Source organism: Panthera onca, chromosome C1, assembly GCF_046562875.1.
Source record: "Panthera onca isolate mPanOnc1 chromosome C1, mPanOnc1 haplotype 2, whole genome shotgun sequence".
Lineage (NCBI taxonomy): Eukaryota > Metazoa > Chordata > Mammalia > Carnivora > Felidae > Panthera > Panthera onca.
Window position 1 is genome coordinate 127564064 of NC_138346.1, and position 22950 is coordinate 127587013.

At 41.8% G+C, this 22950-nt stretch overlaps 1 protein-coding gene across 1 annotated transcript; it reads right to left on the reverse strand.

The window, feature by feature from the left end:
- Positions 1 to 1398: 1398 nt before the first annotated feature.
- Positions 1399 to 22134, reverse strand: RBM15 (RNA binding motif protein 15). The gene is made up of 3 exons (XM_060625099.3): positions 18788 to 22134; positions 13130 to 14696; positions 1399 to 7043 (listed from the first exon to the last, which is right to left on the reverse strand). The coding sequence occupies exons 1-2, from the start codon at positions 21651 to 21653 to the stop codon at positions 14650 to 14652; spliced, it is 2913 nt and encodes a 970-aa protein (XP_060481082.1). The 5' UTR covers positions 21654 to 22134; the 3' UTR covers positions 1399 to 7043; positions 13130 to 14649.
- Between the last annotated feature and the right edge of the window lie 816 nt (positions 22135 to 22950).

The following is a 22950-nucleotide window of genomic DNA, read 5'->3' on the forward strand; positions in this document are numbered from 1 at the left end:
GAAAAACCACTCTTGTTAGCTTAACAAAGTGTTAAATGTAGGAGTGCCTGCGTGGCTCAGCTGGTTGGGCATCCGACTTCGGCTCCGGTCATGATTCTGCGATTCTGCTGTTTGTAGGTTCAAGCCCCGCATCGGGCTCTGTGCTGATGGCTCAAAGCCTGGAGCCTGTTTCGGATTCTGTGTCTCCCTCTCTCTCTGCTCCTCCCCCACTCCTGCTCTGTCTCTTTCTGTCTCTCAAAAATAAATAAACGTTAAAAAAAAAAAGTATTGGGGCGCCTGGGTGGCTCAGTCGGTTAAGCGTCCGACTTCGGCTCAGGTCATGATCTCGCGGTCTGTGGGTTCGAGCCCCACGTCGGGCTCTGTGCTGACAGCTCAGAGCCTGGAGCCGGTTTCAGATTCTGTGCCTCCCTCTCTCTCTGACCCTCCCCTGTTCATGCTCTCTCTCTGTCTCAAAAATAAATAAACATTAAAAAAAAATTTTTTTAAAAGTATTAAATGTAGCTACTGGTTGACTATGACTCTGAAATCTGAATGAATATTAAAACTTTATTTAGTGATTAGAATTGTATAACCCCCCCAAGTTTATTTCTCCTTATTGACTAGAAGTAATCTTTGTTTTCATTATGTTTCCTAAATTTTCTGTGATGAATGTATATTGCTATGTAATAAAAAACAGAATTGCTAAAAACCTCCTTTATGTCAAAATCATTTGAATAGCATTCCTGCCTTTCCAAACAATATTACCTTTCACTACATCTAACTATCTAAAATATTCAAGGTAAATGATCTAGATGTGTCTTCAGAACTACAAGTTTTATATAATGGTTGAATAGGTAGCTTTTACTGGAAGATAGACTTAAACTAAAAGATGTTTCTTAAATATGGAATAAATATGTTACCTAGGTAATAACATTATTCAGACTAAGCAATACATGTGAATAGAGAGCCCCTCATTATTTGGGTGATTTTAAGAGGAAACAAAAAATCCTCGAGTTCTCTGTAACACTAAGCTCCCTTATAATCTCTTTCAGAACACTCTTGAAAACTATTGTTATTAAAAATAATAATTAAAATTAAACAAAATAATTAAAATTAATTAAAAATTATTATTCTAAACTTCCATTCACCTCTGCTTTAAAATATTATTTAATATTAATAATCATTTTAAACAACTGCATCACTATAGAGAAAAAGACTAAACTGAAACCCTGGCTTTGACTCTAAAATACCATACCCTCTCAACTCCCTGTGTAGGCTTCTGTGCAAGCTTTGCATAGTCTCACCCTTCTCAACCTGACTCACTCAAAGGCCACCTCCTCCAGAGACCTCCCCTAGCAGGAAGTCATTCTCTGGTCTGAATCCCAACTTTTTTTTTTTTTTTTTTGAGAGAGAGAGAGAGAGAGAGAGAGAGACCGCGCGCGTGTGAGCCCGCACAAGCAGAGGAAGAGCAGGGACAGAGGGAGCTCCACATTGTCAGCGCAGAGCCCGACGCAGGGCTGGAACCCAAGAACCGTGAGATGATGACCTGAGCTGAAGTCACACACTTAATTGACTGAGCCACCCAGGTGTCCCCCCATCTACCTTTTAACAGAGTACTACATGAGCTTACATGTCGCTCCACCATTAAATCTGCAAGATCAACAAGTTGGATGGTGTTCTACTGATCTTTGTATGCCCAGCATAAACTTTGGAACCAAATTAATCTGGGTTCAAATCTCAGTTATCTTAAAAACAGTAGTTAGTCCTATTTAAAACCTAGGTTTTAGGAGCACCTGGGTGGCTTGGTCGGTGAAGCATCCCTTCAGCTCAAGTCATGAGCTCACGGTTCGTGCCCCATGTCTGCTTGGGATTCTCTTTCTCCCTCTCTCTCTCTCTCTGCCCCTCCCCTTGCTCTGTCTCTCTCTCTCAAAATAAATGAATAAACTTAAAAAAAATTTTTTTAAAAACCTAGGTTTTATATTTATTTTTTTAAATTTATTTTATTTATCTTTTTAATGTTTTTATTTATTTTTGCGACAGAGAGAGAGAAAGAGAGCATGAGCAAGGGAGGGACAGAGAAAGAGCAAGACACAGAATCTGAAGCAGGCTCCAGGCTCCGAGCTGTCAGCACACAGCCTGACGCAGGGCTCGAACTCACAGACCGTGAGATCATGACCTGAGCCGAAGTCGGACGCTCAACCGACTGAGCCACCCAGACGCCCCTAGGTTTTACATTTAGACATAAATGTCTAACATTATCTTTCTATTTAGACATAAGACAGTATGAAAAAAACAAACACCACCCCGCTTACACACACAAACAGCAAAAACAGTTAATAAATTCCCACTCTTGTTGCCTGCTGCCATATGACCTCATGAAGGTTATCAACCTGGGTGCCACTTTTATCCTCCATACATGAGGTTAACAGCACTAACCCACCTCACAGATACACTCTAAGGCCTAAATGAAAATACACCTGTACTAAGCAAAATAACCCTCATACACAGTAGCCGCAAATTTCCTTTCTTCTTTCTACATCCAAACAGAAGCTAAATAAATCAGTGATTTATTAGGCACCACTCTCATCCATCCCCCTTTCCTTGTAAGCAATAATTTTCTCAAAAGAGACTTTACTTAGGATAATGAGATTCCTTCCTCCTATGAAAGCAGACTGTACATTTTAAGTAGAACCAACTGAAGAATTCCAAGTTGAATACCGACTTGAACAAACTTTATGAATCTTATGCAACAGAGCAACTCTTCACCCTGCTCAAACCTGGGTGGTGTGCAGGGGTGCCTAGGTGGCTCAGTCAGTAAAGCGTCCGACTTTGGCTCGGGTCATGATCTCGCGGTTTGTGAGTTCCAGCCCCGCGTCGGGCTCTACGCTGAGCTCAAAGCCTGGAACCTGCTTTGGATTCTCTATCTTCCCCTCTCTCTGCCCCTCCCATGCTCATGCTCTGTCTCTCAATAATAAGTAAAAACGTTAAGAAAAAAAATTTTAAACCTGGGTGGTGTGGATTAAAAAGTCTGATTTCCTAGGCTACAAGACGTTAAAGACAGCTATAATTAATGTAGTCCTTGTTTTAACAACTAACTTATGATGTTCCTATTCATTTATTACTTTTCTTGGACAATATTCTAAGATGTCACCACGTCTCTTAAGAATCCGTAACCTAGAAATACTACTATCCCAGAGTTTCAAGAAAAGCAAAAACAGTTCACTGGTCTTCTTTCCCCTTCCCCCTCAAGAGATCCCTAGGAGACAAAGAGGAAACAAATATTAAATTAGGATACACAGCTGTGTGTGTGGAGTGGTAGGGTGGTGAACAACTTTATTTCAACATCCAATGTATACTACTTACTGGGTGAGGCACATTTTATATATTATCATATTTAATCTTCACCACCTTTAGAAGCAGATACTAGGATGCCCATCTTACCAATCAGTAAGGCTTAAAGTCAAATTAAGCACCCAGTAAACACTGGAGTCACAATTCAAACACAGACTGACCAGAAACCCTACACTTTCCTCTTTAGATCACCCTGACTTCTTAGCAGTACACAAGATCATGAAGTTAATTTAACTGAAAGCAGTTCTCTTATAATAAATTTGTTCTAACTCAAATCGGCATAAAATGTTATCATACCTCGACTGAAATGGAAAGGAGAATGCAAAGTATCTAAGAACCAGAACAAATTAAAGCCACAAAAGACAATTTGCTACGGTGCAGTAAAAATGTAGTTGTTATGATAATTAACATTTTTAGGTCTTCTAATATTCACCGAATCTTAAGCAAAGAAGGTAATGCCTGAGTATAGGCCACCTGTAGTTTCTCGATACTAAAATATTAGTCGCCATGTTCATAAATTGTAAGCCTTGACATATATATAGATTTTTTTATTTAGTAGAGCTATGACAACTTGAACATAAAAGTTCAGTGTACTTTCCTCTCAGCTACATATTGGTTTAAAACTGTTAAGATACCACCTCTTGCAGCTCTTACTCTTAAGAAATGCCATGCTAACATTGTAAAAGAAGGAATTTTCTACATATGTTCATCACTAAGGACGATTTCTAATACTAAAACTCTAGTCACGGTACCTTTAACTTTTTAAAGTTCTCTCCTACCTAATACCTCATTATCATCGAGTCAAGCCTTTAAGGAAGTTGGGTAGGTATTATTATTCCTATTTTATACTGAAGGAACAAAAAGCAAATTAAGACCAAGTAGGGGCGCCTACTTGGGTGGCTCAGGTGGTTAAGCACCCGACTTCAGCTCAGGTCATGATCTCACAGTTTGTGAGTTCAAGCCCCACATCGGGCTCTGTGCTGACAGCTCGGAGCCTGGAGCCTGCTTCAGATTCTGTGTCTCCCTCTCTCTCTGCCCCTAACCCACTTGCATTCTGTCTCTGTCTCTCTCAAATATAAATAAACATTAAAAAAAATTTAAAAAGAAAATTAAGACCAAGTTATTTGCCTAAAGTTACATAGTCCTTCACAGGCCAACTCTGAAACCTAATTACCAGTGTTGATGAGATCATGGTCCCTGGCTTTCCTTCTTTAAGGATCCTCTGGAGGTTATGGGGCACCTGGGTGGTTCAGTCAGTTAAGCATCCGACTTCGGCTCAGGTCATGATCTCACAGTTCGTGAGTTCAAGCCCCGCGTTGGACTCTGTGCTGTCAGCTCAGAGCCTGGAGCCTGCTTCGGATTCCCTCACCATTCTCCACCCATTCTCTGTTTCTCTCTCTCAAAAATAAACAAACATTAGGGGTGTCTGGGTGGCTTAGTCGGTTGGGTGTCCAACTTCTGCTCAGGTCCTGAGCTCACAGTTTCTGGGTTTGGGCCCCACATAAGGCTGCTTGGGATTCTGTGCCCCCCCCCCCCCCCCGTTCATGCTCTGTCTCTCTCTCTCTCTCAAAAAATAAACATTAAAAAAAAAAAAAAGGGATTCTCTGGAGGTTAAAATTTAATAAAAGCTACAACTAAACTTAAATGGACCAAAATGATAATTTTGCGATATTTTTCAAATAATCTAGGTATATTAATATATAGGACGCTATGTTTACAAAAATTAGTTTACTTAATGAACTTGTCCAGTTGTAAAATCAACTATTTCCATGAGAAAAAAAACACACCATGTATTAATATTTTAGTTATTTTTAAGCAAGACATAATACAAAACATGGACAACGGTTTGTCTGAAATCTTCAATATAAAACCAAAGCCCAAAACTTTCTAAAAACCTTAAGTGTGTTTCTCTTATGCCAAAACCAACTGGTAGGAGGCTTTGTCTACATTTCTGCCTAGTTATTTCTCACAAATATCTACCCAATTGTCTCAGATTTATGCCTAAGATATTAACATATACACAAATGCAAAATAACAAAAGTGGTTGGAATCAACTTCTAAATAAATCAGTTAAAATTCATGTTTTATTTCTGAGAGGTAAGCTGCCATTACCTGGGATCACTGAGGCAAATGACAACCATTTCTTAAAGAAAAAAAAAAGAACCTAATCCATGGCAACATTCCAACAGAAGCTAATATATTGTGAAATCTCCTCTATACATAATAATGATGAATAGTAAGTTAGTGAGGCCTTTTTAGGGATACAGAGAATAAACTAAGACAGGGTAACCAACTGTCTGGGTTTGGCTAGAAATGAGGGAGGTTCCTGGGTCACGGGACTTTCAGTTTTAAAACCAGGATGAGTTGGCCACCTTTACTAAGGGGTAAAGAACACATCTGGATGTTTATATGGTTGATAGCACACAGCTAAAACCTGAAGTTTTTTTCCTAGCCGCCCTCTCCCCGTCCCCCCAAAATCACAAATTCAATTCTATTTTTACCTCATTCAAGCCCCAGCGAGCAAACAGAAACACGATACACATTAGTAGTTAAAGAAGGGAGGCGTACATTTTTCATGAGAATCTACTCTCGGCCATGAACCGACCAGGGACTTGAAAGTGAGAGAAGACTTCCAGCTTTCACTTCTACAATTTTCACAGAACTGACGATTTGAGCTGAAATCAAGCCAAGAGGTCCCACTCTTTGCTACGTGTCAACCAACATCGTTGCTGTTTTAGCAGGGAAGAGAAGTCTACCCCTTAAGAGAAATATGTCAGGACCAAGGAAATGAGATAGATACGTTTTAAAGGGCAAGAGCCAATACTGCCTTCTTTCCAATATCTCAAAGCTAGTCCGAGTTTAGTATACATTATCTACATACACCAACCTGTAGATCGGAGTGTATCACACTTGATTACACAATTTCAAGCCTAAATGCCCCAGCTGTGTAGCACAGCCCTCTGAAGCCATAGCAGTAAGATGACTCACCAACTGGCAGGTGTCTTAGGGTCTACAAATAATGGATGTCTGCCTGGATGAGAACAAATGTATGTGCCCAACAGACGACCTCATCCTGCTTGGCAAAGAGAGGAGAGAAACTAAAAAACTGGTCAATAGTACTGTACTTGTTTTATAACGGAAAAAACCAGACTTAGCTCAAAAGAAGAGACTTGTAATTCATGCAGACTTTTAAAACGTCCTCTGTACATACTTTATATTCCAAAATTTTCACTTACCAGAAAGGTACAATAGAATAAGATCTAAGAGGATAAAAATCAGCTTTATAACCCCCAAATTAGAAACAAGTGAAAGTGAGAATTATCAGACTGAGTTCACTGTTTCAAGAAATGTGAAGTCAGAGTCACCAGAAAAATAAATCCATATTTAAACCCTCCTACTATATTTAATGACCTGATGTCAGTTTCCACTCAAGTGAAAATTAGTAGCTCATGTTTGAGTTCTAGTTCACTGATGTAGGTCTTTATGTGGAAACTGACACCATGCCAGTTAATAAGATATGGGTTTATAAATATGGAGTTTGAAAGAAACTTACCCTTTCCCTTTGTGCAGCTCTGACTTCCAACCCAGTTTCTATAGAAACAGGAGGACAAGTGCCAGTGCCAGAAGTCTGCCAATTAGAACTCATCTTTTAGTTGCTGAATAATAAAGCCGTATCCCAAAGTCGGCTATAGGTTTTTGATTGTCAGTAGTTCCTAAAAAGAAACCCAGGAGGAAAAAAAGACGTTTAACCAATTATTGTACTTAGAAATGCTCCCTCCTTTAAACTTGGCTATTAAAAAAAGCAGAGGAGGCTGATCCAATACCATATATGTTTAAAAACATTATTTATTAGAGCTTCAGACACTTCTAAACTTAAGGAGCACCAACAGAAGAAAAGGTGTCTTGGTGAATGTTTTTTTAGAATCTTCTATCATAAAAATCTACACATTAAAAATCATTCCTGTATCAAAATTGATATATTGCAATTTAGAGTATTCTCTGAACATTCATACCAGGCCATTCCCTGTAATATATGAATCTTAATATTTATTGTGTTATTTATCACCGTGATTAATATGAATTAGAGCTTGATTCTTGTTGCTATGTGAGGACAACCAATTTATGAAGTTACTATCACACTACAATTAAAAAAACAAAGGCAATCAGAATTTACTCTCAATCCTGTCCATATCCATTCCCCTAGAAAGATCTAAACCTACTTCTACCAAATATTCTAACGTGTGGGGCACCTATCAGCAAACAGTGTCTCAAGTATCCTCACCATTATCTGTAAAAAATAACACAATGAAAAAATATCTCACAATGAAGAGTGGACTAGAACGGAACAGGAAGGAAGAAAAAAACACATAAGCGTAACAAAATAAGCAAGAGCCAACCGAGACAGGCAATAGCAATCCCTCCCCATCTAGGTGACAGAAACCTCTGGTAATTTTCTGTCACCAGAAGCTCACTACCTAAGAACTCTTTGTTCCTACTTGTTGGAAATATTTTCTAAATGCTTTAAAGTGAATGTCACTGACTAGTGAAATCTGAAAATCTTATGTATGAGGTATAAGATTCTAAACATCCATTTTTATTACAGAGAATATGTATGTATCTACATCTTAAGCAGCTTTTCTTGAACTTTAAAGTACATACGAATTACCTAGGGTTCTCATCCCATGCAATGGGTCAGGGTGAGACCCTGTAATTCTTTATACTTCTAACAAGTTTCCAGGTGATGCTAACGGCTGCTGGTCCGAGGTCCACACTATCAATAGTAAGGCTACACTCTGAAAGTTTTGGGTTTTGATTTTCAAACAGTGCTTAAGAGGTTCATTGTACGTGTTTGTACGTATGCTTATGACCTGTCTCTAGAGCAACAGATCTTAACCCTGGCTACACATTAGAATCATTTGGGGCACTTAAAACAAAAATATAATACCGGGACCTTGGCAGAATCCCACTCCACCTAGATCAATGTAAATGAATCTGAGAGAGGAATTTCCAGGTTATTAGTATCAAGAAGTTCCTTAGATGATACTAATGTACAGCCAGGTTTGAAACCTCTGCTGTAGAATGCAGAAAAATTCCAGTCAAGGAGTCTTTGTTTACTGAAGTATTTCTGATATAAAGAATATACACAAACTAGATGCCTATCCTGGAAGCAAGGTAAAACTACTGACAGTCAATTTCTATATGCTAACATACAAATTTTACGGAACACCAATTTCCCCAATATGCATTAAAATATGTAACTAAAAATATGTATGTACATAGCACCTGAGAGTGTTAATTTTTCCTGTAATGATAGTTCTACTCTGGACATACATGTAATAACGTGCTTATGCACTCAACTTTTTCATTAAGTCCTTCTTTTGAGAAAAGAATTGTCGGTCACCTGAGAAAGGTCATATACCAATTCAGCACTTAAAACCTGAATACACATTTATACCTGGTTTGCACAGGGTGACAGCCATTCCACAAGAAGACCCACTAAATCGCTATTTAGCATGGAAGTCTGGATTGATACCACTAGAAAGCTTGCAAGTTATGAAATATAGAAAGCATAGTCAGGGTGTTATACCAGAAACTATACATGACCACAGTGGAAACTCTCCTGACAATAGCAGAAAGAATAAAAAAAGACACGTTGAGAAAATAAGGATGGACTAGGAAGAAGACTGCCCTCAAATCTCAGGGTGGCCAGCAATTATGAGCCTGAGAAGAAATAAATCTCTACTATGCTTATTTAAATAAAAGAACACTGCTGAATCTCTGAGCAAGGACAGTTTCAGTCTTAAAGTGAATCTGAAATGCTAATGTATCTTTGGAGGAAATATCTTGGACTTGTAAATAGTTGAAAGATTTCCTATTTTGAATTACTTATATGTTTGTCTTCAATTGGCGTAGCGAATTAATTCTTCAAATACTTGGGTACCTATTGTATGTATACATACCAGGCATTATTCTAGATTTTGGGACTAGGTGAAGGATAGTTGTGTTACTTTCCTGAGACTGGTAGTCAAATCTTGATCAAGTCACATCACTCTGCTTCCTTGAAACTTTCAATGGCTTTCTACTACATTCAGCATTTGTCCTTGGCAACTGGCCCTGACTTACACTTCACTATCTCCCTTCTTCCATCAGAATGTCAGCTCCATGAGAAAAATTTGTTTTCTTTACCAATATACTCCCAAGATCTACAATAACTCCTGGTACAGAACAGATACCTAAATATTTGAAGAATTAGCCATACTAACTGAAGACAAACCCAGTTTAGATAATGCAAAATAGGAAATCTTCCAACCATTTAGAAATCAAAGATACACTCAACTTTATCTATAATTCCATTCTGTCTCAATCCTGTTAGTAACCTAGTTAGGAGGTAGCAGATACAGGTGTGGTTCATTCATGGAAAGCAACTTGCGCATGTACATGCACGTATATATTCATATCGTAGAGTCACTTTCGATTTTAATTTCAGACAGACTACAGTCACGTTATTTTTAGATTAACATCTGAAAACTCAAGAATATCCCAATCAGTTCCTGGCTCTGTATCCAACAACCAACTCACAAAACTTTTCTGGTATCCCTTTAGCATTTCATAAACTGAACAGTGGCCATTCTCACAGACTGTTATGAGGCAAAATTACATACTAAGCTGGATTGAATTCCTTGGAGAAATAATTACAGGACTATAAAACTGTGACTTAAGTGACAATTTTCAGTGATAAATTCCATGGCATTTGCAGTTTCACTCTGCTTGTCTCTGTAACAGCTTTGAATTTATCTTCTGCAAATTCCTTCTTTCAGCCTCAGAGACAGAAAGGACATTATTCTGGCTCTTTCAGCTGGGATTCTTTTCCACACCGTCTCCCCTTCCCATGCCTTATATACGACATTACTCCAAGTTTATACGTCAGCACTCTACTCTCTGGGGGCCAGTGATGCTCAACACGTGGCCAACGACCACGGACTACATCAGAATTACCTGGGAAGCCTGTAGAGGAACAAAGACTCCGGGGCCGTGCCAGCCTGAACAAATCCCAGAGTGCCTGGAGTTGGAGCCAAGGGCCTGCATGTTTCCCAAGAACCACAAATGTTGATACACTCTACAGTTTGAAACCCGCCCAGACATCTTCTCAAGTTTGCAGCTTTACCCATCCCAGCCTCCAGAAAAAAGTAGCAAGGCAGGTATGGCAAGACGGCGACCAAGAACCCTAGCTGGGACCAAGGCCTGGCTAGAACCCTGGCTCCATCAACCACTAGCTGTCAGAGTATGGTCTGTGGTGAGACTTACAGGAGACAATGTGTGCACAGGACCTGGCAGAATGTTTGGCTTAAAGTGGGTATTTAACAAATGACTGCTATTATTAGTACCGTCACTTTCTGTCAACATGCCTCAACCTGATTATGCGTCCTCACTTCCCACCTTGCTCAAACTGCCTTGCGCTTCAGGATTCCCTATTTCTGTTGTTCCAACCATTTTACAAGTTGCCCAGGCTTCAGCCTGCTCAACTTTTCCAGTGATCAACCAGCTGTTACAGTATTCATGCTTGTCTGCCTGACATCTCAAGCCCTACCTCCCTCACCATGCCACATCCTTCTCCAACTAACAAAATTATTTTGTAAAGTTTTTCTTCACGATCGCAGCTTCAAGTAACCTGTTCATGTGCTCATCCATACACCCTTATCTCCTATAAAAATCCATTGGCAATTAATCAAATACTGGCCTGTGACAGCTCTTCTGTAATTGTCTTAAACTGTGAACTTCTCCCCTGATATTTCACCATTTACTTGTTTTTATATTGTAATTACAGTATAAGCTGCTAACACAGGTAGAGACTATTTGATACTTTCATCTATATGCTCAGCACTTTACTTGTTAATATGCGGTCAGCATTCAAATGATTATACAGAAACTCTACTTGAATGCTTAATTCTAAGCGTTTGAGTAGAAGAAGCATGTTAAGTAATTTGACCTCAAGGTCAAAATCTTTTCTTGGCTGCTAAGGACAATCTTGTCTGAGGTTTGGAGGAATTCTGTTATACAACGAATTGCTTAAGGAGAGGAAACTGGAATGGGAGGGAGATGGAGGTAGTGGTCAGATAAGCCATAATCAGATATCCTATTGGAAAAAGAAAACTAGATGCTGCCACGAGCCATAAGCATTAAATTTACCACCTCAGATAAACAGCCTGTAAACAATAATGTGACTTAAGCTACAGAAGTGGCACTTTATAAAACCTAAGTTGTTATTACTAAAGTCACAGTACTCCCTATTTTCAATTTTAATACAGCCAGGCTTTTCAAAATGAGCACAAGTCAATTCAGAGGTGTTACTGGAATTATTTCCTTTACAGTAGAATCCTAAATTTAGACCATATGGAAGACACTGCAAAAGCACACAAATAATTCAAAAGGGCAGGTCTCAATTTATAAAACCAGAACTCTAGATCTAACACTCAGCCCAATTAATTTTTCGTTCACGGCGCAGCTAGAAACAAAATGATTTCATGCGTAGTTTCAAAAGACTGTCATGCTGTGTACCTTCCCATTTTGCATGATATGATCTCATATACAAATAAACAAATGTTCTATTTGTAACATATCTTCTTGTTCTTGAGATGAAACCCAAGACCTTAGAAAGATAACCAAACATGCAGAAAGAGTATTAACATAATCTTCCTTAAACCATTACAGTGACTTAAAATACTTGTTTGCTAGCTGGAAAAACTACTTAATGGGCTTTCAGTATGGACTAGCCAGAGGAAGAAAATACACTGGAAATTGACATTTTCGACAGGTATAAAACATCTGAAGAAATATAGGTGGGACTATTTAGCAAAGCTTTAGATGACAGCCAACTCATAAGCAAATGTTGTAAATGACACACTGAGAAACTGAAAAACAAAAACAAACACCCACTGTACCTCACTTTTCCCCTTTGGAAAGAGAAAACAAGAATTTCATGAAGAGCAAAATCCTATTCAAAATTTCAACATCACTTAAAATAAAGGAAACCTAGTTGTATTATACATTAAAAAAGTCGTGCTCGTGTTAAGTTGCCAAAGCCTGACACTTGATTAATGTTGGGGGCGTGAGAGATTGGAAGGGCTCGAAAGGCTGGTAGGACTAAATGGACAATGAAAATGGGAAGAGCAGACAAAAGCTGGATTTCTCATAACATTGCCTAGTCACTTCCCACAAACTGTAGTTATTTTTATAATTTAATCTCATTGGAAGACAAGGAAAAAACTAACCATTTTGGCTAAAATATCTATCATTCCAGTCTGATGGTACTTTTCTTCTCTCTCGCCCACGCACTCGCTCTCTCTCTCTCTCTCTCTCCCTCTATGCTGACCTGGAGGTTTAGAATCAGTGTTTGTAATGGCAACATTTTATAGCAGTTAAGTTCTCCCAGTACCATGAAATCACCACAAAGGGTGAAGGCCGTGGTTAATAGAAAACATCAAAACTTTAAAGGACATCAAGGCTGTAAATCCCATCCCAAATCCATAACCAGGATTTTACTATTTTGGCTCCCACATGAAAAAAATTTTTCAAATGCAAATTAAGAAAAAAAAAATACACACACACACACACACACACACCAAGTAGCACAAAAGCTCCCCCTGGGATTTTGCAAACACAACACACTTGGGTGAGGGGAGAGAGCTAGTAAAGGCAGCAGAGTGCCTAAAGACTTGCAATCAGAGAAACAATACCCCAACCAGCCAAAGCCCTCACCCTATTCATCAAATGCATTTTTGACCTCTAAAAACCCTCTTACCTGTTTACAAGAGTTTACACAGCTGTTTGCCACTGGAACACCACCTTGCAGAGTATAACCGTGGCATCCTTTGTTGATAATCACCTGTTGCCTAAGTAAGCATCATCCCGCATGGAGACAGACAGCACTAGGGCTCTTCCATCCGAGGTTAAAATTCAAAACAAGCCCAACAAGCCTGCATTTCAAGGTGGTCTTCGTCTGCAACTAGTTAAGTTTAAAACTGGCAAACGACAATGGCGTCTGAAGCCCACGGTGCAGCACTGCTGGCTTCCTCTTGAACTCCAGCGTTGTCACTGTGCACCGAAGTCTCCTGCTGCAAACAGGGGAGTTGTTCTCCTGTACTGGGAACAGCTTCCAAAGCTCAGGAGCCCCTGTACAGGATAACGCAGGAACTAAAGGCAAACACTTTTTCCTCCTTAAGGACGCCTCCATTTTTTCCTCACACTCTGTACTACCAACCGAAGTGACTGGGCCTGAGTGTGCGTTCGTACCTACGAAACCGTCACGGTGCATGCACATCCAAGGCATGTGGAACCACAGGTCAAATAAGGCACAGATACCGAGTAACGGTTCTAATTACAAACGCTAGCTCTCAGGAACTCTTCATCCATTCAGCACTAAACCCATCACTGCATAACTCTGGGAAGAAGCCCCTGGAGACGGAGGAGCTTCTCCAATGTGTCAGGAAAGGCTTTATTAACATCATCATTAACATTTAAAAAGCAAACGGAGCATTTCTCCTTCTTTTGGCAATTTGGTGCAAATGTTAAGTGCAAGATAAAGCAATCTCAAACTTTTCTTCAAATTAAAAATGAAACTAAGGCCAAACGTGATGGGTGAACAAAATAAATCAAAACTTAAATTTCAGCAACTCCGGCTCTTCAAACCAGCAAAGCCCCCGACTCGTGCACTGTGGTGAGGCTTACGGTGCTTGCCCCGGCTTCTTGCGTGCCAGCAAACAGCACCATTTCCTCATCAAGTTGAGGACCGAGAAGCAAATGATCCCCTTCGCTGCAAACAAAGGGGGTCACAGTAACACTAGTGATCCTTCAGAATTGACACACCGTGATAGTCAAAATGATGGTCTCCCTGCTTCTTGCTCAAGACATACAAGATCTGAGCAGCAGCAAGAACCCCCTCAGCTGCAAACAAAGGGGTCAAAGGTTTGCCGTCAATTCACTTCCAGGCAGAAAAACATTTTCCTCAAAAGAAACAATTTATTTAGAATAAAACAAAAGCAGCTCAACTGTGAGCGCACGTTTGAGTGACAGCTACTTTTAAGCTGTGTGAGCCATAAAAAGGGTTTTTCTTTACTTTTCCAGAAATCTTGTGTACACAGCACAAAGCAAGAGGTCATTTTTTTTCCACTTAAAACACCGGCATTGGCATCACAATAGCAGATACACAACTTTAAGCTGCCATTTTAGTAAAATGCACAAATACTAAACAGATTAGCTTTCTTCCATCAAGAGGCCCATGTAAACTCCACATAAGCCATAACTTCTCTTCAAAAAGGTCCATTAGAGCTTTGAATTCCATATCTTCAATCCGCAGTTCACCAGTTTTGCTTGCGGGGGGGAAAAAAAGGTTATTCAGTACAAATGTTTACAATATTAAAAATATATATATTTCCCCTATGCCATTATAGATGAACATAACATTAACAAGACCTTCCTTGGATAATCCAGCTTGACTTCAAAAAGCACCAATAATACCCACTGGCACATACCTTGAATGAGTTTACCGTATGAATAGACAAATAACAAGTAGAACAACAGGGTGGACTTTTTTAAGGACTGCCACTGAGCGAAGATTACAGGACTGAAAATACCCCTTGTACTCATGTAACTGAGTAAAACATATCAAACAAATTCAGAAAGACAGGAAGTTTACAATCAATTTATGATCAATATATTCTAAGTAGAACTTAAAAAATGAAACTAAAAAAAAGGTGGAGTCAAACTTTTACCCCCTCTGTTTTCGTTCTGTAATTTATATGGAACAATACAGAACTATTCTGTTGCTATAGAAAGGGGTCAAGATACAAAGCCATTTAAAAATCCACCTTCATCTGGGTTACCAAAGACAGCCGCTGTTATTTTAAGAACACACTCGTACAGACAATTGCTAAACACCCAAAGAACGCTTTAGGACTTTTACTTTTCAACTCTGTTTAAACCACACGTATAAAACTTTTTACTCAGCTAGACAGTTCACTGTGGTTACCTGAAATCATTGTCTCCCTTTAGGGACATCACTAGAAGCAGACTGCTAATGGGGCCAACTCCACCCCACTTCTCTTCTTGTCCTCATACCTAACTGCTATCTCAAAACCAAACACTGTGGCAGAAACAGAAAAAAACATCCAGAAGTTCTCTCCCAAACTTTTCACATAAAAAGGTCATTAAGGCCCTCTTCTCAAGAGGAGATCCTAATTCTATCACCACAGAGGTTTCGGTGAATGGTCCCTGTATGGACCCAAATTGCAGTTCAAGCTGAATTTGCATAATGAGCAATTTCACGGTCTAAAAAAAGTGGATTTCAAATTTTAAAAAACAAAACAAATATGGCCAGTGAAAACCTGCTCATAACATTTCAAAATAAATCCAAACAGTGTTTGACTCTGAAAGCAACAAACACACACCTTATTTTTCTTACTGTACCTCAAGTGATCTGAGTTAAGGGCCAGAGTATGTGACCTTCAAAATGTAACAAAAGCTTATACCGGCCAGAGGATGGACATTTTAAGACGTAATCCTTAAAGGGAAAACTCTATCTACACAGTCAATGTAGACACACATGTAAAACCAGGAATTTAAATTTTTGTGTGGAAAACGCTTAATAGGAATCCCAGTTACAACTAACAAAATAACAGTAAAAAATTGGCCAGGAGCTGAATGCTTGCTTAATTTTCCATAAACTTTGGAGTTGTGGATCTCAAGTCTTAATTAGCTTGATGTTTTTCACCAGTAATACTTAATATGTCACTATATAATATACTGAAGAAATTTTCTTTGCATTCATTTGAGCTGAGTTCCAGAAAAATCAACCAAACGAGTATTTTTTTTTTTTTTAAAGTAAAAGAAACAAGTGGTTGTTATAAAGAACATCCAATATTGAGATTATGAAATTCTGGCTAACGAGAATTAGAACCAGATAGCTTTAGACTCTTGCTTTTCATTCTATTCTGAAGGCTTAAATAGTTTAACAATATTAGGAACCTACGCAGCGGAATGGGCAACACAAATTAAGAGATTCATCTGGATGATGGCACTCTGTAAGTAAGCACCAAACTAAACATAATTAGTTATTTCTAATACATACATTTAGAAATGGTATCAAGCCATTGTTTCAAAAAACTGAAGCACAAATTGCCCAGACCTAACAAAAACCACCATGTCAGATAAAGATTCAAACAAACATGGAGCAAAAACCACAGTACTCTTCGGTTGGTTGTCACATCAACTAAAAAAAAAAAAAAAAAAAAAAAAGAGGAAAAAAAAGGGGAAAGAAAGAAAAAGGGGAAAAAAACCCCCACACTTTAGATTAGAGTAAAATTATATGTCGTGGACTTCACTCTCTAAAAGAGCAAAATCATTTGTCCAGCTTTCTTATCAAAAGATATTCAAAAGTTAATGGTTAGTGAGAGTATTTAAACTGGAAAAATGTATCTAACCAAACTGTACTTTGACCCCACGTACGCAGACTGCAAACTCACGTTACTTTCGGAACAGTGTCTCCTCCATATTAGTGTGGCAAGTACAGGTTTTTAAAAGCAAAAAGCACCAGGTCTTAACTTGTAGGATCTCAGGTATTTTCCCTACAAGCACACCAAGGACCTTTGTGCTCACAGCCTAGTACCTTCCTTCTATCACAATGGCTAGTTTTTCCAGTTTAAAAACAACAAAAACCCTAGAAAAACTTCCACACTTAAAAAGAAAGTTTATAAATGCATAGTGAAAACCAAAAAGGATGACACAGCAGTGATGAGGATTTCATGCTGACATGCATTAGACACCTGTCATAACGGAAAATAAACAAATTACATGACATTTCCCTGGGTTATTATTGGTGCTATTTCAAAACTACCAGCTTTGATAACAGAAAGAAAACAGTTGGGTTCTGCCAGGCTTTCTATAAGTCACTTTCACAGAATAGAAACATGACCATGATCCAAAAGGTCCTAGAGTTTCTAATCATAATTAAATATCAAGGGCCTTACCTAAAGTCCTCAGCATTTAAATCAAGGGGGAAAACATACTTACTAATGACCTGAGAAACTAGGGGTGAGGACAGGGATAAAGAAACAAGACAAAAAAAAGAAAATCATCCATTACTGTTATGCAGCAAAAGCCCTTGTTAAGAACCAGAAATCACTATAACCTTCAGCTTTGGAATAAAAAAAACCAAACTGTGAGGTTGGGTTAAATTATTTGGTTGGATTAAATTATTTTGTATTAATTCCAGGTGTCTGGGAAATACAACAATAAAAAGGGGTTTTCCTACACTGACATTTCAGTTCTCTGTGGTTGGACACCAGTGAAAAAGACATTCAAAACATTTTCAATAATGTAATGCCATCGCTACTGCTTATAAATGAAAATAAAAATACAGGCAAAATTTAAAAAGAGCGTGTCAAAGGCATTTCACGATGACTTAAAAAATTTCTGTGATCCAGATATGGCTAATTAATGCCCACTAAAACAAAAGCTGACTTATGAGCCTGCAGACAACTCTTCTTTCTATTATTGAAATCAGAAATTTGCATGGATACAAAAACAAAAACTCATCTTTGATGAAAAACACTTAAGTTTTGAAATACGCACAATTAAATTAGAACTGTACCTGCTATACCTCTCTGAAAGTCAGTAAAAACACCACCACACACCAATAACTAACCAAAGAATTCTGATTTTAAAAACACCTACCCACTTCTTGCATACTAGCATAAGACATATATGGTTTGTAACCTACTCCTCAATTTTTACTGAACAGTTACAGCTACAAACCAAAAGTGCATATACGGGATACAGAACTTAACTAATGATAAAAATGTGTTAGAGCAGACACTTGGAGAATGAACCGTGTATTTTAAGAGAAATACTCAAATACCTGATTAAAATAATTACATTGCTATACAATTTACCAGTTTGTACTTTGAAGATTCCTGATCAAATTTCAGCCATACAAACAACACTTCTGGTATAGGAACTATTAACCTAAATACCAATTCAAGCCATTTTTAGGTATATATTATCATCTTTATATAGTCAAGTGGGCTCTTCTCCAAATCCCAACTTTTCAAAATTTTGGGCTTGTAACTCTGAGGATTTTTTTTTAAGCTCAAGGTTAAAAAAGAAAAAAAAAAAAGAAAATGAAGAAAAAGAGGAAAAAAAGTTACTCCTAAGAGTGGGAACTCCTAATTAAAGTAAACCCATCTGCTTGCTACCTTCAGGGCATCCCTTTCGCTTAAAATAATAGCTAAACTGTCCTGACTTCTATTTTAAAGGTTTATAAAAATATAAAAAAGAGAAAAGCTACAACTAAACAACTAATTCAAAAGAAAATTTCATCTGATGCTGTATCCCATTATACATCACAAAACAGGAACCATGTCAAAGTAGTAAATACAAGTTACACATGGACTTTAGGACGCACCACGGACAATGATCATGACCAGGTAATCTTCTTCAGATTTGGCCAGTGCCTTGGCAGGGGAATCCAGGAACTGCTGGGAGAACTCACAGGGTGGAAAAGCGTGAAGGACTCCGGTGTTTTCCTTGTCTTTATTGCCCCCCACAGGGAGGCTTATCACCCCAGCGGCCTGCTTTTGCTTTAAATAGGACACAAGGTTCCTAAGTGGCCTCTGAGTAGAGGTGGCAGTGTCTGATGTGGCTGAGGAAGAGGAGGACCTGCTGTCAGAATTTCCAGGCACAGCCAGAAGAATGGCATAACCATTGGGCCCTGCCACTTTGATGCGTCGAGTTACTTCATCCAACTTGGGCTGGTCCAAACGAAGACGCTGAGTGATCTTGAGCTGGGCTACTTTGCCTCCAGTTGAGCCCTCCACAAGAAGACTGCTAGCCACCTGGAGGTCACCCTGCAACAGATGCATGTTGGAAGGAAAGTTGCTGTTCTTCAACAGAAGCATGCCCTGCCAGGCCAAACAGAGTTTGGGAGAGGCTGCGGCTGCAGGGGCTGTCCCACCATCCTGTTTCTGGGAAGGGGACTTCAACTTCGAGGAAGCAGTGCTGGTGCTGGGTGCACTCCCATCAGACCGGTCTTCTTTTTTCAGAGGGCTTTTTCCCTCGGTGGGAGCAGCTGTCCGGTGCTTCCTATCCCGTTCAGCTGATGCAGAGTTTTTACGGTCCCGCTTGTCACCCTGGCTCTTCTCCAAACTACCTCGTCTGTCTCTGACTGGAGAGGGCCTTTCCAAGAGAAGAAGACGGGAAGATCGATCATTGTCACTGTTGTAGCGATCCCGGCTACTGCTCAATTCTGGACTGCGGTCGGGAGAAGGAGCACAGTGACGCTTTCGGGGACGGTCGCTCTCAGGGGACCTCTCCAGGTGCCGGCCCCCGCTCTCCTCAGGTGGCCTTCGCTTCCTAGGCTGGTCTCTGCTGCTGGGCAGATCTCGATCACCTCTGTCCCGGTCCAAGGACCAGCCATCTCGCCTGCGATCCAGGCTATCCAGTGGCTCATAGGCAGGCACAGCAGTAGCTGCAGTCCGAGTGCTGCGTTCGCGGACTGGGGGCGGGGGTGGCACCCAATCAGAATCAGGATAAAGGTCTCTATCACGATCTCTGTATAGCAAGGGTGGTGTCCTATCCCGAGCACCCCTCAAAGGGTCAGGTGCCCGATGTCCAAAAGCATCCGTCACCAATTCATAATGAGTCAAAGGCAGAGGCTGCAGATATTGCTGCTGGTATCGATGCTCTGTGTCTGCAAAGTCTACTCTAAGGCGTCGATCTGGGCCCCCAAGTGGGAAGCCACGCATGTGGGTCCAGGCAGCATGAGCTGCATCTAGGCTTTCGTACTGGATATACGCCCAACTATCACCTTTGCGGTAGTCTATGGTGCGGATGGTGCCAAATCGGTCAAACTCTCGAGCCAAGGCAGCAAGAGGCACCCAAGGTCCCAGACCACCCACCCAGAGGCGGGTGGTGGGTGTAGCTTTCCCATAACCAATTTTGATAGGATTCCGAATTATAATTTTGCCAGACATTGCTAGTTTGGCCCGGTGAGACATGTCTAGGTTCTCAAACTTGAGAAAACCATAGGTACTGGTCTGGCCCCGAGACGGCCTCTTGATGTCTACTTCTGTGATGACTCCAAAGCGGTCAAAAGCCCTTCTTAGATCACTCTCTGTCACAGTGATGTCTAGGTTGCCCAAGAAAAGCGTCCGGTTAGCTCGCTGATCATCCTCGGGTGAGATCTCATCCACTTCTCTGAAAGGAGCAGCACCTGCTCCAGCTCCCACCCTTGGCTCAAGACTGTAAGCTGGGCGCACTCTTTCATAAAACGGGTAGTCTCGCTCTCTCTCCAGCTCACGGGGCAATGGTGGCGGAGGTGGAGGGGGCAGGCGGCCAAGGGCCAACTGCTGCAACCGGTAGTCTCTGTATCCCAGGGCTGCGCCACCAGGGGAAAGCGATCTCTGGCCTCCACCTCCTCCAGGGGGGTGCCGGTGACCACCTACAGAGGCCCCGACCACGCTGGCAGACGGAGGATAAGTATCTTTGTCTAAAGGGGAGCGGCTGCGGCGCCGGCTCACATACACTGCTTCTATCTTCAGCGGCCGGTCATAGAGCACTAGGCGGCCTCTGGCATGCTTGGCCGCCCGCGCGTCCTCTGGCCGCCGGAAGTTCACAAAGGCTACTCGCTCATCCCCGCTGCCGGAACCCGAGAGATGACTGATTTTGACACTTACATCACCGAAGCGTTTGAACTCGTGAAACAATCCGTCCTCCACCGCTTCGTCACTCAGCTGGGACCCCAACTCGCTTATCTTCAGTGTCTTGTATTCCCCGCCGTCCCCGCCGCCAGGAGCTGAGGAGGCGGCCCCAGAGGAACGTGACTCCCCGCCTCCACCCCGGGAGCTGCTGCGCGACTCGCCCCCGCCCGAGGAATTTTTGGTGCTTGGGGAGCTGTAACTATGCAAGCGGCTACTGGAGCTGCCCCCACCAGTGTCATACTCGCGGCTGCCACCTCGGCTGCTGGACTTGTCCAGATGAAGGCTGCGCCGCGAACCGCCGCCGCTGTCGGTCTTTCCGCTGCTACTCCCATTGCTGCCACCAGAGCCCCCTAACTTCTTGCTCCGCTCCCCGCGGGAAGTCGAGTCCTCACCACCACGGGAGCGTTTGGGCTTGACTGGGGAGCGCTCTTTTCCCTTCATTGTTGCGGGTCGTCGGAGGTCGTCTCCGCGGAGATGATTAACCCGCCGCCCCGCGCTCGTTTCACACAGCGGAACCGCACGCCGCCATCTTGGACTCCGCCGCGGCGAAGGCTCCCGCCCCACAGTCCTCATTGGTCAATTAGCTCCTCTCTTCTACAGTCTCATTGGGAAAATGATTTGTCTGTCTTTACATCTCCCCGCGCTCCGGAAAGGCGCCCGCCCAACCAATGTTATTGGGTTCCCAACGCCCTAGTCGGTGTATTTCATTGGTTATATTCGTTGTCCATCTTAACGGTTCCTCGCGCCAGGCTGTAGCTCCGCCCCTCGCACTCTAGGGTCACCTGACCCAAAGTCTGGAGGTGTTGATTGGACAAAAAGTCTGCCCTGTAACGGTACTTCTAGCGCGGTAAAAGCAGTGATCCCACCTCCTCATTCCTTTCATTGGTTTGTGACTCCATCCTTTAACCCACTATTTGGGAAGTCGGGCGATCTGTTCCAGTGTTTTTTCTGAAAGGCCAGCTTACAGCGCTCTCGCGAGAGAGAAAGCGCTCCCTTTTTGGACCTCTTCTTCCAACTCCTAGGGCTGCTGAGAGAAGTTTAAATCTGATTGGATGTTGACGAGGAAGTTGATAGGCTGAAATAACTGTCCATCATTCGCTTAAAGGGGTAGGCCCGTATACTAAGGCTGACTGAAGGTGAAAGAGTAGAACACGCGCTTGCTGTGCGACGTCACTAAGTCGTCGCGAGATGGTGACCAGAGCTAGCTCCGCCTCCTCGCGCTTTCGGCATTCGCTCCTCAAACATTTGTTTGGTCCTGCGGCGTACTTCGGTGTGCTTCGGGCTCCTGGAGCTCGAAACTTCTGGGCCGCCCACTTAGTACCTGTATGGGACGAGGGGCTGTTGGGGCGGATTCCTCAGGAAGCCGTCCCGGGGCGCCCAGCGGACACCATCTCAGTCCCGCTGGCTTCAGAACAGCCTGAAAAAGCTGGGGCCCGCAGGGCCGGCTGGCCGCGGGTTCACAGTTCGCAAAGTGCCGGGGCTCTCGGGGGCCCGCAGCGAGGAGGCAGCGCCGCCGAGCCGCAGCCTTCGGTGGCGGGCCGCCCCCCTGGGCGCTCCCCGCTCCAGCCCAAGCACGCCGCGGGCATGTCAGTGCGCTCCCCACTTTCTGGTGCGAGTGCGTTTGGACTGCGTGATCCCGTAACCTAGATCTGTCCGCTCTTCCTTTGTAATGCCCCTCCCCGTTAAATGATCGGGTCAAGTTTACACTCTGCAGACGTGTCGCGTTTTTTCTGCGGCTTCTCCTACCTCCCGGCGTCAGGTTAGTAGAAGAACCCGGGAGCACAGCCCCCTTTGCCGTCTCTCTCAGTGAACCTCTTGTCGCCCGTAGTCATCCGCTTCAACGCCCAACTTTCAATTCTTTCCGGGGACC